At 35.9% G+C, this 16276-nt stretch overlaps 1 protein-coding gene across 1 annotated transcript; it reads right to left on the bottom strand.

The window, feature by feature from the left end:
- Positions 1-9980: 9980 nt before the first annotated feature.
- Positions 9981-13688, bottom strand: OR2A12 (olfactory receptor family 2 subfamily A member 12). The gene has a single exon (XM_016958342.3). It carries the CDS (start codon positions 10911-10913, stop codon positions 9981-9983), a length of 933 nt encoding a protein of 310 aa, XP_016813831.1. The 5' UTR covers positions 10914-13688.
- Positions 13689-16276: the final 2588 nt, after the last annotated feature.

Genomic DNA, 16276 nt, shown 5'->3' with positions numbered 1-16276 from the left:
AGAAAGAAACAGGGAACTGAAAAGACTAAATTTCTTTCCAAAGATAGTCTTTCGATGAGACATAGGAGACCTCCCAGAGGTGAAGCAGGGTCACAACTTACAGAGGGAGGGCAGCCTGAGACAGAATCCTGGGAGTGGGATGTGACAAACCCCGTGGCTCTCAACTGTGCTGTGTGCATCTCTGTGTTTCTGCACCCAGTTCAGGGACCCAGGGTAGCAAGCACTTGGATGCCTCAGCAGTTACAAATGCATCATGAGCTTCCTTTTGCCAAATGGTTAGAATTGTTTGACTAATCAAAGTTTATAAGTAAAATAATCTGCATTTATAGAATTTTACATGTGATTTTTTTTTTGGTATGACATTTCTGAAAGAAAGCAGTAGCCAAAATAAACTATTTCTAAAGGAATGGAATAAAAAAAGGAGCAAATAGAACTGTTAGTCTTATTTAATTAGATGTGAACTGCATCCAAACCACATCTAATATGAGATGTCAAATGTACATTTTAAGAGTTTGCTAGCAAGGGTCATAAGGTGACAACTCCATAGTGGTGATTCTTCACACATAGTGGTGATTCTTCACACAAACTAATGTTGTATCAGCTCATTTGTGAAGCCAAGGATGATAGAAAATGATACTATAAGCTGAACACATTTTTTTTTCATTATTGGCATGGTTTTGTATTTTGGATTTCATAGCTTAAGAAGTCAGATTATTTTTTTCTCTGAGTAAAAAGCCTCAGCAGATACAATAAAGACACAGTTGCCTGAAATAAAGTTTTCTTTGAGAGTGTACTCCAGCTACACATCAAAGAAAGATCTTCAGTGCATAGAATGAGGAAAAAGCCTTCATGGATACAGTTCTTTATTCTTCCATAGCATGACAAAATTAGCAGTAATTGAAAAAAAATACGATGTCTGAAGAACAATGAGATAAGCATTGTTAGCAGTGCTCTTTAGGCAATCATTCTGACCTTGATTCTGAATGTTGAACATTACAAAGTTGAGTCCCCTATTCTGAACCTCACTATTTTCATCTGTAAAATGATAACAACAGATATCTAAAGGGCTGATGTGAAGAATGAGTACCACTAGGATACCTGTTAATGGTTTAATAAATGTTAGCTGTTATTAACAGCATTACGGAGACCACAAAATTGAGGAAAGAATCTAAATCATTGGAATTAAAAATCCAATGCAATCATTGCAGTTTTGCAAACTCTTTCACATTTATTTTGCATTCCTTTTTGGTTATTTTTGAATTTAAATAAAAACACATTTTGCTTTCATTGCCATTGTTTTTCTATTTTGATTCATAAAATTAAGTTTGAAAAGAAACTTGAAGAGATGAAAAGAATCATTTAATGTAACCTCATTCCTGTATTAAAGAAGAAAATACAGATTTTCAAAACTCAAAGTGCTATTCTGCCATGCCTATGACAGAGAGAGAGAGAGAGAGAGAGAGAGAGAATCTTATGGAAGAAAAGGGGACATATTTAGGATATTTAACACCGATCAAAAGTAAATGTTTTTATTGATATTTTAGTCAGAATGGAAGCCATGGCTATCAAAGACAGGGTTCTGGGACAGCACAGATTTTTCAAATATTTGCAATCACTCAGAAATTACTTACCATCTCAGTAGTTACTTTGATACTCAATTTGATCCTAATGAATAGCATAATTTAGAAAAAAAACAAGCAAAGATTCTAGATAGAGCCCTATTGCCTGGGTTCAGATCCTGGCTTTGCTACACACTAAATTTACGACTTTTCTGTGCCTTACTCTGCCTCAGTGCCCCCATCTGCAAAATGGGGTGGGTAACAAACCCTACCCTATAGGATGGTTGTGAGGATTAAATGAGTTATCTATCATAAGACACTTAATAAGTGCATAAAAACCATTATTGATGATTTGCAACAATCATTGGAAAGTGACTTCTGGATCCAATAATAACAAGGAAATGCTTATATGTTTAACAGTTCCTGTGCTAAATAAGGAAACAAAAAGAGAATCTTTTCCCCACAGGCATTGGGTTGCCCTATGAGAGAGTGGCACCTCTCTCTTGAACAACTGAGCAGTGGGTCCTAGTTAGCCAGACAATGGTTCAAGAATCGGAAGGGCAGACAGTTAGCAATGGCAGAAGGAAGATCAATCAATCTCAGGACAAGTGAATTACTTAATAACTCTGATTTAGTGTTTTCTTATTTGTAAGAAGAGGAACCTGGGCCACGTAGTCCCTGGAGTTCTTTTTAGCCCTTTAGCCAGATAATATCCTACATGATATTATCTCTTCCTCTTCTCTGGCGGAGTCATGACAAAGCCAGGCACTGGCATGTGAGGATGAGGGACCAGGAGGGTGAGAGGAACCATGGCCACCCCATGGTTGTGAGGACCAGTAGTGGTCCCCAGAGCTACTCTCAGGACCCCAGTTATAAACATAGGCTTAGGGCCAGAAGGAAACTACACGAGGGCAGTGTTTTGTCAAAAATACCTTAAGCTGGAAATGTCATTCACTTCTGGTTCCCTTTTCCCACCTGCAAACTTCTCAGCGTCAATGAACCACTTTTACTTACAGTGGCATAATATGTAGTCTTTTCTTCAAACATAGCCTTGGGCTTAGAAGAAACCTCAATGACAGGAGGGAAGGATAAATAGACTGAGATTGATTCTTGTCTCTAAAGGGGCCTCCTTGGGAGGTGAAGCCCAGCAACAGAGCTCTCCTGAACTTTATGATAGACTTAGTTTGTGCAAGCTGGGGCTTTTTCTATTATCATTTGTCTACAACTAACTCCCCAGACAAAAATAATGATTCAGTGAACAGAACCATGTGAGATTGCGTCTACTCACATTCTCCCTAGAGGGAATTATAGAATTTATTGCTTTTCTATTAGCAAGTAAACCAATCAAAGCATCTCACATGTTTATTCATTTTGTTCCTTCTGTATTCTCATGGGATTTATTTTAGTGTGTTAACTTGAAATTGGATGGGGACAGGATTTCTGTATATGAGATAAGACCTTGGAGAGAAAACAAAATATTCAAGATAGTATATCAATTAAATTCTCTTAAAACTTACTTATTTTATCAGCCTTAAAATTGCTCCACTTTCCAATTCCTGCTGTTTGACTGTAGAGGAGAGGCCGTGACTTCTAGATAATCATTCCACATTTCTCACTTACAAATATTTTTGACTCTGCAATTCAGGTATACCTCATCTTCTTCCTTAAATTTCGTCAATGTGTCTTTATCTCAAACATCTCTAAATTTCTTAGCCACATTTTGATTTCCTCATCCTAAGTTAGGGTCTGCAGATAAAATGAGCATGCTTTTTTCTCTCTCTCTTTCTCTCATTTTCACTGAGTGATGATTGCAAAATCCTTCCAGTTCTTTCTTACTACATGTCTGTTTTCAATCTAGTTCTCTATAGAGTTTTAGTTTTTGAACTATGGTGGAAGAAGCACTTTACAATAATAGTAATGTATTTAATCTATTGTGGAGAACACTAAAATATATCTATTCAAGAGGAGGCTAATGGGGTTATTTTTCTTTTAAAATGATCTGTGGGCCAGTAGAGCTTCCCTCCACTTACCTCCTTATTCTCCAATGCACACACTCTATTTCCTTCAAGTACTATCTCCCAGCAGCTCCCATTCTTGAAATTCCTATTCCTTGTTTCAAGTCCATTTAATCTTGTTTTACCCACTTGAATTCATACATAACACCAATCCTTCAAAGCACTCATGGAGCCCTCTTCAGCTACTTCAGCCCAAATCAGTCTCCCTTCTGTGATAGACCAAAGGAGCACTTATTATAAGAATGCTTCAAGATTGTGTTTAAGTAATATTTTACTTTTAGTATTTTTTATTGTTCATCTTTCATATGAGGTTATTACAGAAAAATAAATTTGACTCACCAACACCTGGATAGAGCTAAGAATAATATTCTGCTGCATATTTGTTCAGACTGGCATTAGTAGCACAATTTTATTCCTTTTGTTGAGTACAATATAATGACATTTAACACAGTCTACTATAGATACAAACTCACATATCATAATTTGTCTATTTTTGCTTCTAATCTTTGAAAAGGTGACAGCAAAACATTTTTCATGGAAAGTCTTAGACTTCTTGTGAATGTTAAATTTACACTGATTAACATTTTATCTTTTAGCAATAATAAATACTGTAAAGTATACATGGCTCCATCAGTGGTGATGGACCTCTATTAAGTGAGTCAATTTTGAAGTAGGTGTTTGTGGATTATATCAATTACTATACCTACAGCTGGCCTAAGCATATTTTAACATTCGCTGTCTCGAGAGAGAAATAGCTCCTTTGCAGGGCTTGAGTTTTTACTGTTTTTATTTCTTTTTTAAAAATTCTACTTCCTTCATAGGATTTCAGTGGGTTATTGAAGAAGATAAAATAATATAAATGATGAGAAGGGATTTGAAATGTTAAGGGCTGTTTTTGCCATCGATTCTGTGATTGCATCTCACCTTAACCTTATAAAGCTTTTGTAGGAGGTGCTCCATCAAAACAAAGGAGTAAATCAAAAAAGAGGATGGCATGATTAATGAACTAGAGAGTCCAACAGAAGGTAAAGGCAGATGGAATTGTTGGGATGGAACCAGTCCAGACAGAAAGAGAATAGCAGACTATTAAGGGAAGTCTTCAATAAAAAGTTGGAATGGATGTATCATATGAGGGGGTGGAAGAGGTAGGCAGTCTTAGCAATTGGCACAAAGAATCCATGCAGAGGAGGGAAGGGGCAATTAATTAACATGACTTTTGTTACTTGCAGCTGATGCATTCTAATGAATACATACTTCCTTCCTAGAAAATCAAGTGAGAGAAAAATAATGCCAAATAGAGAGTTTTCTAACTTGTTGCCACTGTTGATATACTGTAGATGAACAGGCTTGAAGGGGGATGTTGCCTTTCTCTCTTACAGCCACAGACTTCTCCAGCGATGTAGTCTCCATGTTTGGGCTTATTAATGGGACAATAGTATTGCATTGCACTTTGTTCAACAGTTGGAAAGTTGGTGCTGGCCCCCAGTGTCTACCTTAATCAAATGTTTATCATACACCAGTAATGTGTCAGGCATAGTTCAGGTTACAGGCATGAGGGATACGACTGATCAAGAGAGAAAATCGTCTGCATTCCCTTTGCTCACATGCTGGTGGTGGTAAACAGGAAATCTGTACTCACGTTGCCTGTTTCTTAAAAGTCTTAATACTTCTTTATCATCCTGTCTCCCTACCCACTTCAAGGGAAAAAAAGCTGCCTTCTTTTTGGTAAGAAGGACTTAAGCTCAACGTGTACAAAATAAAGACTTTTTTAAAGTTCAATGAAAAAAATTAAAATTATTTTAGGTCACAGCACCCAGAAATAGTTATGATTGATAGCTCAGTATCCCCCAAATTTCTTCATTAACATATACAGATGCAAAGACAGTAGGACAGACAGATAAATAATTTAGCAAAAATGAGATCCGACAATATTTCAGGAAAGCATTTTGACTTTTATTTTTTGTGTAAAAAGAACATTTGCCCAATATGAAAATAAGTTAGGCAATACAGGGAAAATACAATCACATCCCTTACACATTTGGTTAATTGAATTGCAGATACTTCTGTGATCTTAAAGAAACATATGGCTGGAAGGATAAACTGACAATCTTAGATATATTTATAAAACTGTTTTCATACTCCTCACGCTTTTTGAAGTATACATATATGTATATATTTAATATAGCGGAAGGAAGAGCATCTACTGTGTAACTAAAATACTTATTCTAATTCAGAATCTTTTTTTAAAAGCAGTATCAGATTAGGTTCTTAAAGGAATCCCTTTGGTGTAAGAATAATTTTTTATTATATTTACAGATTGTAGCCATTATAGTTTTAAACATTGTGCCTTATTTTCACAGAGTATCATTTGGGTCCCAAAAATTGATGGATGAGAAAATTTGCACACTTCAATGGCCTACTTCTTTTCAAGAGGTTAGCTTCAGAATTTAAACCATTTGGCCGATAAGCCAGTTGTATGCTCAGTGGTCATTGCCCACTTCCTTACTGACCCTATACTGATTCTCAGGCAGTGCAGATATCAGAGATCATGGTCTTTGCTATGAGCCAGGGGAGATTAAACCATGACTGATATAAGCCAAGCATTCGATCTCATCTTCTTTGTTAGTAAGTGGATTAAGGACTTCCATTTGACTCATTCTTGGCCAAAGCAATACGAACAAACAATCTGCTGAGAGTAAGTCTTTCTGGAAAAGATTTTTCTTCTTGATAAAAGGGGGAAAGACAAAAAATAAGTTTCTCTTGCTTCTTTATTAGTTTTAGACATTGTTATGTCAGAAAATTTTCTCATTACAACAAAATCTGAAAATGACTCATATACTGTATTGTCAAAAAACTTCTATTCTGTTTTCATTTTAAAATTTATTTTAAGGTGATTTTAGAATTAACAATTCTATTTTTATCCTACTTTTGTCTTATCTTAATTTTTGTAGATGCCATACATTATGATGACTCTTGCTGTTCTTTTTACCTGAATGATTTATCTTTTTTCCCCTACTAATTTTAGTTTTTCAAGCCTAGTGTCTATATTACCTTTAATATAAGTTCTCTTTTACTTACATTTTGACAAATAATTTTTTTGTTAAGTTTGTAAAACTACCACCCCCCATATCTCACATGGTAATTAATGATCACTAGATCTCATGGTTGAAGGGAATATTAATTCCCTTCATTGACAGTGGTCCAATATCATAACAATTATTTCCAATAGAGTATTCACAGTTGAGAATTCCATAGGAGACAATAATGTTTCCTTCATTAAAAAAAAGAGGGAGGGAGGAAGGAAGGAAATAAAGAAAATAAAGAGAGAAGAAAGAAAGAAAGAAAAGAGAAAGAGGAAAGAAAGAGAAAGAAAGGAAGGAAGAGAAAGGAAGGAAGGAAGGAATGAAAGAAAGAAGAAAGAAAGGAAGAAAGAGAGAAAGAAAGAAAGTCCTCCTTCAATGATCCTGATAACTTTCCTTCCTGGTGGTAGAAGGGAGATATGTTTATCTTTTGTCTTGAATCATTGGGTCATTGGTGTAAGCTACAGTTGTACATAGAGTTAGTATTGTATTGAGAATATGGGCTCTCTCTCTCTCTGCCATGTGTAGACACAGTGGGAAGACACTCTCTGAAAGCCAGAAGAAAGTCCTCACTAGAGCTCGACGATGCTTGGCACCTGATCTTGGACATAAATTTCTATTGTTTAACAATAAAAGAATACCAGCTCTGGAGCCAGAGAACTTATTTTTTTAAACTCTATATTTTCCATTGATTATGCTAACTCAATGACTCAGGTGGCACCTGATCTTGGACATAAATTTCTATTGTTTAACAATAAAAGAATACCAGCTCTGGAGCCAGAGAACTTATTTTTTTAAACTCTATATTTTCCATTGATTATGCTAACTCAATGACTCAGGGTAAATTACTCAACCTCTGTGTTCCTCGATCTTCTCATGTGCAAAATAGAAATTATTAATAAATTGAACATAAAAATGCATCTCTCTCCCCCTAACTTGGTTGCTTCTTGGTTTCAGGAAGAATGTGGATGGGCTTACACTTTCCTGGGGATACCTATTGGTCGTCTGTCAACAGATAATTATTGAGAATCTTCTCTGTACCTAGCTCTGCTCTAGATACTAGAGACACAGCTATGACAAGACAAAATTGATGTGTATGACGATCTTGTATATTACTGATTGTAAACTGACAACACACATGTGAAAAAATATATAAAGAGAAAAACTTCAAGTACTTAATAATGCCATAAAAAGACAGACTGAAGAGATATGATTGAAAGTCACCTAGTCAAGACAATGCATGAGACTCTGAAATATGCTGGTCTTTGGGGATGTATTGCTTGAGAGCTGATAAATCAGAAGGTCTTCCAGGAGAAGATTTTGTGGCTTGTCCTTTCACTTTTTATGCCCTGTTTTGATTAACATAAGTTCTTAATTTCAACCCAGTCACATACACCAATATTTTTATTTAATGCAGCTTAAAGATTTTATAATATCAGATATTATTTCACAATAGCAATTATATGTATTGTTTAAAAAATCCTTCTCTTGTATATCTTCTAAAAGCTTTAGAGTTCTGCCTTTGACACTTAAATCTTGAATACACCAGAAGTTGAATTTTCTGCATGATTTGAATATCTTTATAAAGACTCGGTTGTCCCAACACCATTTACTTCAAAGCTTTTTCATTCCCCAGTGATATGCCATGCCACACCTCTAATATAGCAAGTGCTAATAAAAGCAAATATATGCTAATTTGCCTTCTATTCTGTTTGTTTTTTGGTCTGTGTATAAATACCACATTGTTCTATTTATTAGCACTATATAGTGTGTTTTGATATCTGAAGGATTAAATCCTCCCACGTTGTACTCTTTCTCTTTTAATAGGGTTTGAGCTAGCCTTGGTCCCTTGAATTTTAAGATTAGTTTGTTGAGTTCTGCACACATCCACACACCCTGCTGGGATATTGATTGGGATTGTATTAAATCTAATAATTAATTTAAGGAGATTGAATCTTTGTAATATTATGTTTTTCAGTCCAAGAACTTGGCATACCACACATTGTGTATCTATTTATTTACCATAGTCTCTCAATAAATTTTTAATTGTCTCTTTAGGGTTTTTGTATAATCTTTGTTACAATTATTCCTAAGCATTAGAGAATTAAATCCTGTTGTGTATGGTAGCGTTTTTTCAAGTTTCATTTTAATTGTTTGTTATTGCTTTAAAAATATAATATATTTTTATATTGATTTTGTATCAAGCTACTTTAAAATTTCTCATAATTCTTTTGAATTTCCTACATATACAGTAATGTCATTTGTATGTAATTACAATTTGTTTCTTCTTTCTTAAATGTGTGTGTGTGCACGTGTGTGTGTGTGTGCATGTGTGCATGTGTGCACATGCATGGGTGTATTTGTTCTTTTTGTCTAACTGTACTGGTTAGGATCTCTAGTAAAAAGTGAAATCAAGAAAAACAAGTGATTTTTTTTTGTGTCTGATTCTTTACCTGAAAAGGACAGATGCTAACATTTCACCATTAACCATGACGTCTGCTTTGTTTTTATTTTTGTTTTGTTTTTGGTAGATTCTGTTTAGAAAGTCTTACTGCTATATTAGCTTATAAAGAATTGATCTTAAATCTTGTCAAACACTTTCTTGGATCTACTGAGATGTTCATATGAAATGTATTCTTTAATTTGTTAATGTGGGCAAGTTATTTTTGTTGTTTATTTTAATGTTAAATTATTGCTGCATTTTAAGGGTATACATAGTTTCATTATAATACATCCTTACTTCATTCTGATGGACTTGTTTCATTAATATTTTCTTTAAGAGGTTTGCATCTGTGTTCATGAGTAGGATTAGATTGTGATTTTCTGTTTCGTAAGTTTATCTCAGGTTTGGTATCAATGCCTTAAATAGTAAAAGTAATTAGTTTCTCTCTCTTTATTTTTTTTTTTTTTGAGAGGGAGTCTTGCTCTGTCGCCCAGGCTGGAGTGCAGTGGTACAATCTCGGCTCAGTGCAACCTCCGCCTCCTGGGTTCAAACGATTCTCCTGCCTCAGCCTCCCACGTAGAGCTGGGATTACAGGCGCCCACCAGCACGCCCGGCTAATTTTTGTATTTTTAATAGAGGCAGTGTTTCGCCATGTTGGTTAGGCTGGTCTCGAACTCCTGACCTCAGGTAATCCGCCCGGGTCAGCCTCCCAAAGTGTTGGGATTACAGGCTTCAGCCACCACGGCAGGCCAGTTTCTCTTTTTATAAGAAGTCTAAAGATAAACAGTATTGGGTGTGGTAAATTAAAGAACTAAAAAGGAAATTTCAGGACGCAGGGTCATGAGAACCATGCTTACACACTCAGGATATCTCAAGTGATTCTTCACATTGATCTCTGTTTCCAAAGGACTCTCTTTAGAGCCCTTTTCACCTCTGCGTTCCTAAGGCTGTAGATGAGGGGGTTCAGCATCGGGTTGAAAAGGCTGTAAAACAGGGAAAGGATCTTCCTCTGTTCTTGAGAATGGCTTGACTTGGGGGCCATGTACATGACAATGGCGCTGCCAAAGAAAAGCCCCACCACGCAGAGGTGGGAGGAGCAGGTAGAGAAGGCCTTTCTGCGGCCCTCCCCAGACTGGATCCTCAAGATGGCCGCCAGGATGTGCAAGTAGGAGACCAGCACCAGGCAGAGCGGCCCCACTAAGACGAACGCAGAACCCGCAAATAGGACCACCTGGTTGAGCCTAGTGTCAGCACAGGCCAATTTGAATACGGACATGATTTGACAGAAAAAGTGGTTGATCTTTTGTGGGCCACAAAAAGGCAGCCTCAGAATAAGAGTAATATGGACCAGAGCCAAGAGAAAGCTAAATATCCAGCAAGTTGAGGCCAGGACAGTGCACACTCTCCAGTTCATAATAAGGGTGTATTGCAAGGGGTGACAGATTGCCACATACCGATCATAGCACATCACCACCAAAATCAGACACTCTGTAATAGCAAACGCCAAATACAAAAAAGTCTGAAGTATGCAAGGAGCAAAGGAGATGACTTTTTTGTGCATCACAAGATTTGCTAGCATCTCAGGGACAGTACTCGAGGCATAGGACATGTCCACAATGGCCAGGTGTGACAGGAAGACATACATGGGTGTGTGCAGTCTAGAGTCCAAGTAGATGAGCCCCAGGATAATCCCATTTCCCATCAGGGTTAAGCTGTAGAATAGCAAGAAAAACCCAAAGAGGAACAACTCCAGAGCTGGGTCCACCTGGAATCCCAACAGGATGACTTCTGTGATCCAGGTCTGATTGCTTTCCATGTTCTCGTGACAGAAAAATCCTGTGATGTACTTAAGACAGAAATTTCACAGCTAATGGGAAAAAATAAAAAACATTTCATTATAGAGCATGAATTTTATGCCAGAGGCCACAAATCAGTATTTCATGGGTCCATCCAGCCCAAAGTCCTATGACGTTGACTTACAAATTTGGCTTTTAGAGATATTTAAAATCTGTAGTTATTGACTAATATTAAAAACTAGGCGATTTCATGATAAAATTGGTGTCTCTAGATTCTTTTGAGAAAAATAGAAGATTTGTCATTTCATGATATTCATTGAAAGCAATAATCAGCTAAATCTAATGAGGCAATAGATAGAGGCTGGTCCTCTTTCATTTACCACTGTTTTCACCAATCTTTATTTTCTCCCAGAAGTTGAGCTCAGTGACACTGAACAATTTTATCATTGTACCTACTCTACTGATGACATATTTACATAAGAAGAGAGTGAAGATTTTTGCTCAAGATGTGTTCCCAATTTCTCCTCTACTTCAAATACATGGATATGAGAGATAAAATACAAAATGCAAACCCTAAAGAGTTTAAAATGTGACAACTCCTTCATACACTGGAAATGAATCAGAAACATAATATGCTCCAAGTCTGGAAGCAGACAGTAATACCTGGAACTTAGCTTTTATGGGGTTAAGGCAAGTTGTTGTGAGATGTGGTACTGATGTGGTTGTTTGAAGCTCAGGGCTTGGATTGGGGCCATGAAAGAAGTTTTAAAACAACTATTGGCTTGATGGATAAAGTGACTTTCAAGAAGTCAATATGCTTGCTGGCTCTATAATTTGATCAACAGAACCTGAGAAAGTGTTATAAGACCTGATTTTTATAAGGGGCCCTTGGAGTCAGGCGAAGAACAACAAAATCTAAAGACCACAAGAGGGAGAAACAAGATAGGAAAATCAAATAATAATAATGATAATAATAATAACAGCAATAAAAACAAAAACTCCTCCACTCAAAATTTGCCTAATAAACATGTTTGTTTTTAAACACAAATTTAACACTAAAAAGGGAAAACAAAGTAAATAATTAGAACCTTAAATTCATTGAAGATGCAATTAAATGTATAGAACAACCTTCCAAAGACTCTAATATAAGGATGATTAGGATGCTTTAATAAATTAATGAAGACATAATATTTTCTAAAATGACACATAAATTGAGAAAAATAAAATAGCCAGGAAATTACAATTAGTATATAAAAACAAATCAGTTATAGACTTTTGCAGTAAGAAATATAACACACAATTGTCTTTTAGCAGCATGATTTATAATCCTTTGGGTATATACTCAGTAATGGGATGGCTGGGTCAAATGGTATTTCTAGTATTAGATCCCTGAGGAATTGCCACACTGACTTCCACAATGGTTGAACTAGTTTAGAGTCCCACCAACAGTGTAAAAGTGTTCCTATTTCTCCACATCGTCTCCAGCACCTGTTGTTTCCTGACTTTTTAATGATCGCCATTCTAACTGGTGTGAGACAGTATCTCATTGTGGTTTTGATTTGCATTTCTCTGATGGCCAGTGATGATACATGCACACGTATGTTTATTGTGGCACTATTCACAATAGCAAAGACTTGGAACCAACCCAAATGTCCAACAATGATAGACTGGATTAAGAAAATGTGGCACATATACACCATGGAATACTATGCAGCCATAAAAAATGATGAGTTCATGTCCTTTGTAGGGACATGGATGAAGCTGGAAACCATCATTCTCAGCAAACTATCACAAGGACAAAAAACCAAACACCGCATGTTCTCACTCATAGGTGGGAAATGAACAATGAGAACACTTGGACACAAGAAGGGGAACATCACACACTGGGGCCTGTTGTGGGGTGGGGGGTGGGGGGAGGGATAGCATTAGGAGATATACCTAATGTAAATGACAAGTTAATGGGTGCAGCACACCAACATTGCACATGTATACATGTGTAACAAACCTGCACGTTGTGCACATGTACCCTAAAACTTAAAGTATTAAAAAAAAAGAGAGAAATATAACACACAATTTTAAAAAACAATAAAGAGGATAATGTCCACATCTACCATTAAAGGGAAGAAGTTGTGTAGTGGAAGATGTCATGAAGGAATCTACCCAGATTTTAATACAGACAGGCAAAGGGATAACATTTTGAAAGCACCACTTAGAGACATAAATGATTGAGAGGCTAAATTTAGATGTGATAGTTTCCTAAGCAAGAGAATGAAGAAAATGGGGAAGAAACAATATTTGAAGAGATTTCACCAAAAATGTTCGAGAATTGAAAACAATTTGTCTTTAAATCACTAAAAAAATGCATTCCACTTAATGAATACAATAAAGGTAAATTTATACTCAAGCAAATTGAAATTTTCGTAACTGAAGATGACCTGAGTCTTTAGATTAAAAATGAACCCTGAGAACAAAATAGAATAAATAAAAAATAAATTCTAAATAAATGTAAATGACCGACAATTTTCGTGGATGACTGTCTTTCCTCCATACTCTACGTTTCACTGTGCATAGACTTTCTGGAATTTCTATTGGATCAATATTATCATCTATCAACATATCTTGTATGTCTCTTATCTGCCCTTTAAGATATTTTTTTGTCTCTTTCACTCTTCACCATGTTCTTGACATTTTCTTCAAAACAAAATTCACAAAGAATACAAAATTTAGAATTTATTTCCTACAAAAGAACTGCAAAATACATTTTTTTCATTACTCATTTACTACTCAGACTAAAGGACTGCAAAATTTAAATAGAAAAAAAAATTCCTTAATTTGAAAAAGAGTACCTATAAAACCTACAGAATCAACATACAAAAATCACTAGAATTTCTATACACCAACAACAGTCAAGCCAAGAGCCAAATCGGGAATGCAATCCCATTCACAATTGCCACAAAAAGAATAAAATACATAGGAATACAGCTAACCAGAGAGGTGAAAGATCTCAACAATGAGAACTAAAAAACACTGTTCAAAGATATCAGAGATGACACAAATAAATGGAAAAACATTCCATGCTCATTGATAGAAAGAATCAATATTGTTAAAATGGCCATACTGCCTAATGGCATACCTATCAAACTACCGATGATATTCTTCACAGAACTAGAGAAAACTATTTTAAAACTCATATGAAACAAAAAAAAGAGCCCAAATAGCCAAGGCAAATCTAAGCAAAAAGAACACAGCTGGAGGCATCATGCTATTTGACTTCAAACTATACTTCAGGGCTACAGTAACCAAAACAGCACAGTACTGGTACAAGAACAGACACATAGACCAATGGAAGAGAATAGAGAACCCAGAAATAAGGCCTTACACCTACAGCCATCTGATCTTCAACAAAGCTGACTGAAAAAAGCAATGGGGAAAGGACTCCCTATTCAATAAATGGTGCTGGGAGAACTGGCTAGCCATATGCAGAAGATTGAAACTGGACCCCTTCCTTACACCATATGCAAAGATCAACTCACGATGGATTAAAGACTTAAATATAAAACCCAAAGCAATAAAAACCTTGGAAGACAAAATGTAGGTGGTACTGTTCTGGACATAGAAATGGACAGAAATTTCATGATGAAGATGCCAAAAGCAATTGCAATAAAAGCAAAAATTGACAAATGGGATCCAATTAACTAAAGAGTTCTGCACAGTAAAGGAAATTATCAACAAAGTAGATAGACAATCTACAGAATGGAAGAAATTATTTGTAAACTATACATCTGACAAAGGTCTAATATCCAGCATCTGAAAGGAACTTAAACAAATTTACAAAAAAAAATCCCATTAAAAAGTAAGCAAATGGTATGAACAGACACTTCAAAAGGAGACATACAAGCAGCGAACAAACATATGAAAAAATTCTCATCCTCACTAATCATCAGATAAATGCAAATCAAAACCACAATGAGATATCATCTCACATCAGTCAGAAGGGCTACTGTTAAAGTCAAAACATAGCAGATGCTGGCAAGGCTGCAGAGAGAAAAGGGAACACTTATACACTGTTGGTGGGAATGTAAACTAATTCAATCACTGCAGAAAGGAGTTTGGAGATTTCTTTTCTTTTTCTTTCTTTCTTATTTATTTATTTAGACACGGAGTCTTCTTCTGTTGCCCAGACTGGAGTGCAATGGCACAATTTTGGCTCACTGCAACCTCCGCCTCCCAAGTTCAAGCGATTCTCTTGCCTCAGCCTCCTGAGTAGCTGGGATTACAGGCACACGCCATCACACTGGCTAATTTTTGTATTTTTAGGAGAGACAGGGTTTCACCATGTTGACCAGGATGGTCTTGAACTCCTGACATCAAATGATCCACCGCCTCAGCCTCCCAAAATGCTGGGATTACAGGCATGAGCCACCGCACCCAGCCCTGGAGATTTCTTAAAGAACTGAAAACAGAATTACCATTTGACTCAGCAATCCCATTGCTGGGTATACACCCAAAGAAATATAAATCATTCCATTGTAAAGACACATAAACATGTACATTTACTGCAGCACTATTCATAATAGTGAAGACATGGAATCAACCTAAATATTAAAAACTGGTAGACTAGATAAAGAAAATGTGGTACATATACACCATGGAATACTATGCAGCCATGAAAAAGAATGAGATCATGTCTTTGTAGGAACATGGACGGAGCTGAAGGTCTTTATCCTTAGGAAACGAAAACAGGATCAGAAAATCAAATACGACATATTCTCATTTATATGTGGGAGCTTAATGATAAGAACACATGGACACATAGAGGGAAACAACAGGCACAGGGGCCTATCAGAAGGCAGAAGGTGAGAGGAGGGAGAGGATCATGAAAAACAATTAATGGGTACTAGGCTTAATACCTGAGTGATGAAATAATCTGTACCACAAACCCTATGACATGAATTTACCTATGTAACAAACCTGCATATGTACACCTGAATTTAAAAGTTAAAAAAAGAAAAAGAGTATCCATAAAACCTACAGAGTTTATCCTATGACTGACATCAGTTTAAAATTTATCTCATCTTAATTTTTAAAAATTTAATAACTTTGTTTTTCTTAGATTTTTAAGTTGATACACATATGTATGTATACATATAAATATATATATTTATATATGTCTATAATACATATCTACACATATTTCTTGGTTCATTATAGTGCCTTTTTGTTTCATAACCTTTTTGATTTCTAATAGAAACTATAATTTTATTTGTCTCTTAAAGCCTTTGTTATATTCTCTTAAAATTTAATTTTTCTGGTAGTAAGAGGTAATATTAAAAATTATCAAAGGTAAAAGACAATGATCTAATAAGAGCAACAATTCCACTGA

This window comes from Pan troglodytes, chromosome 6 (assembly GCF_028858775.2).
Source record: "Pan troglodytes isolate AG18354 chromosome 6, NHGRI_mPanTro3-v2.0_pri, whole genome shotgun sequence".
Lineage (NCBI taxonomy): Eukaryota > Metazoa > Chordata > Mammalia > Primates > Hominidae > Pan > Pan troglodytes.
This window is presented reverse-complemented; position numbering and strand designations above follow the sequence as displayed.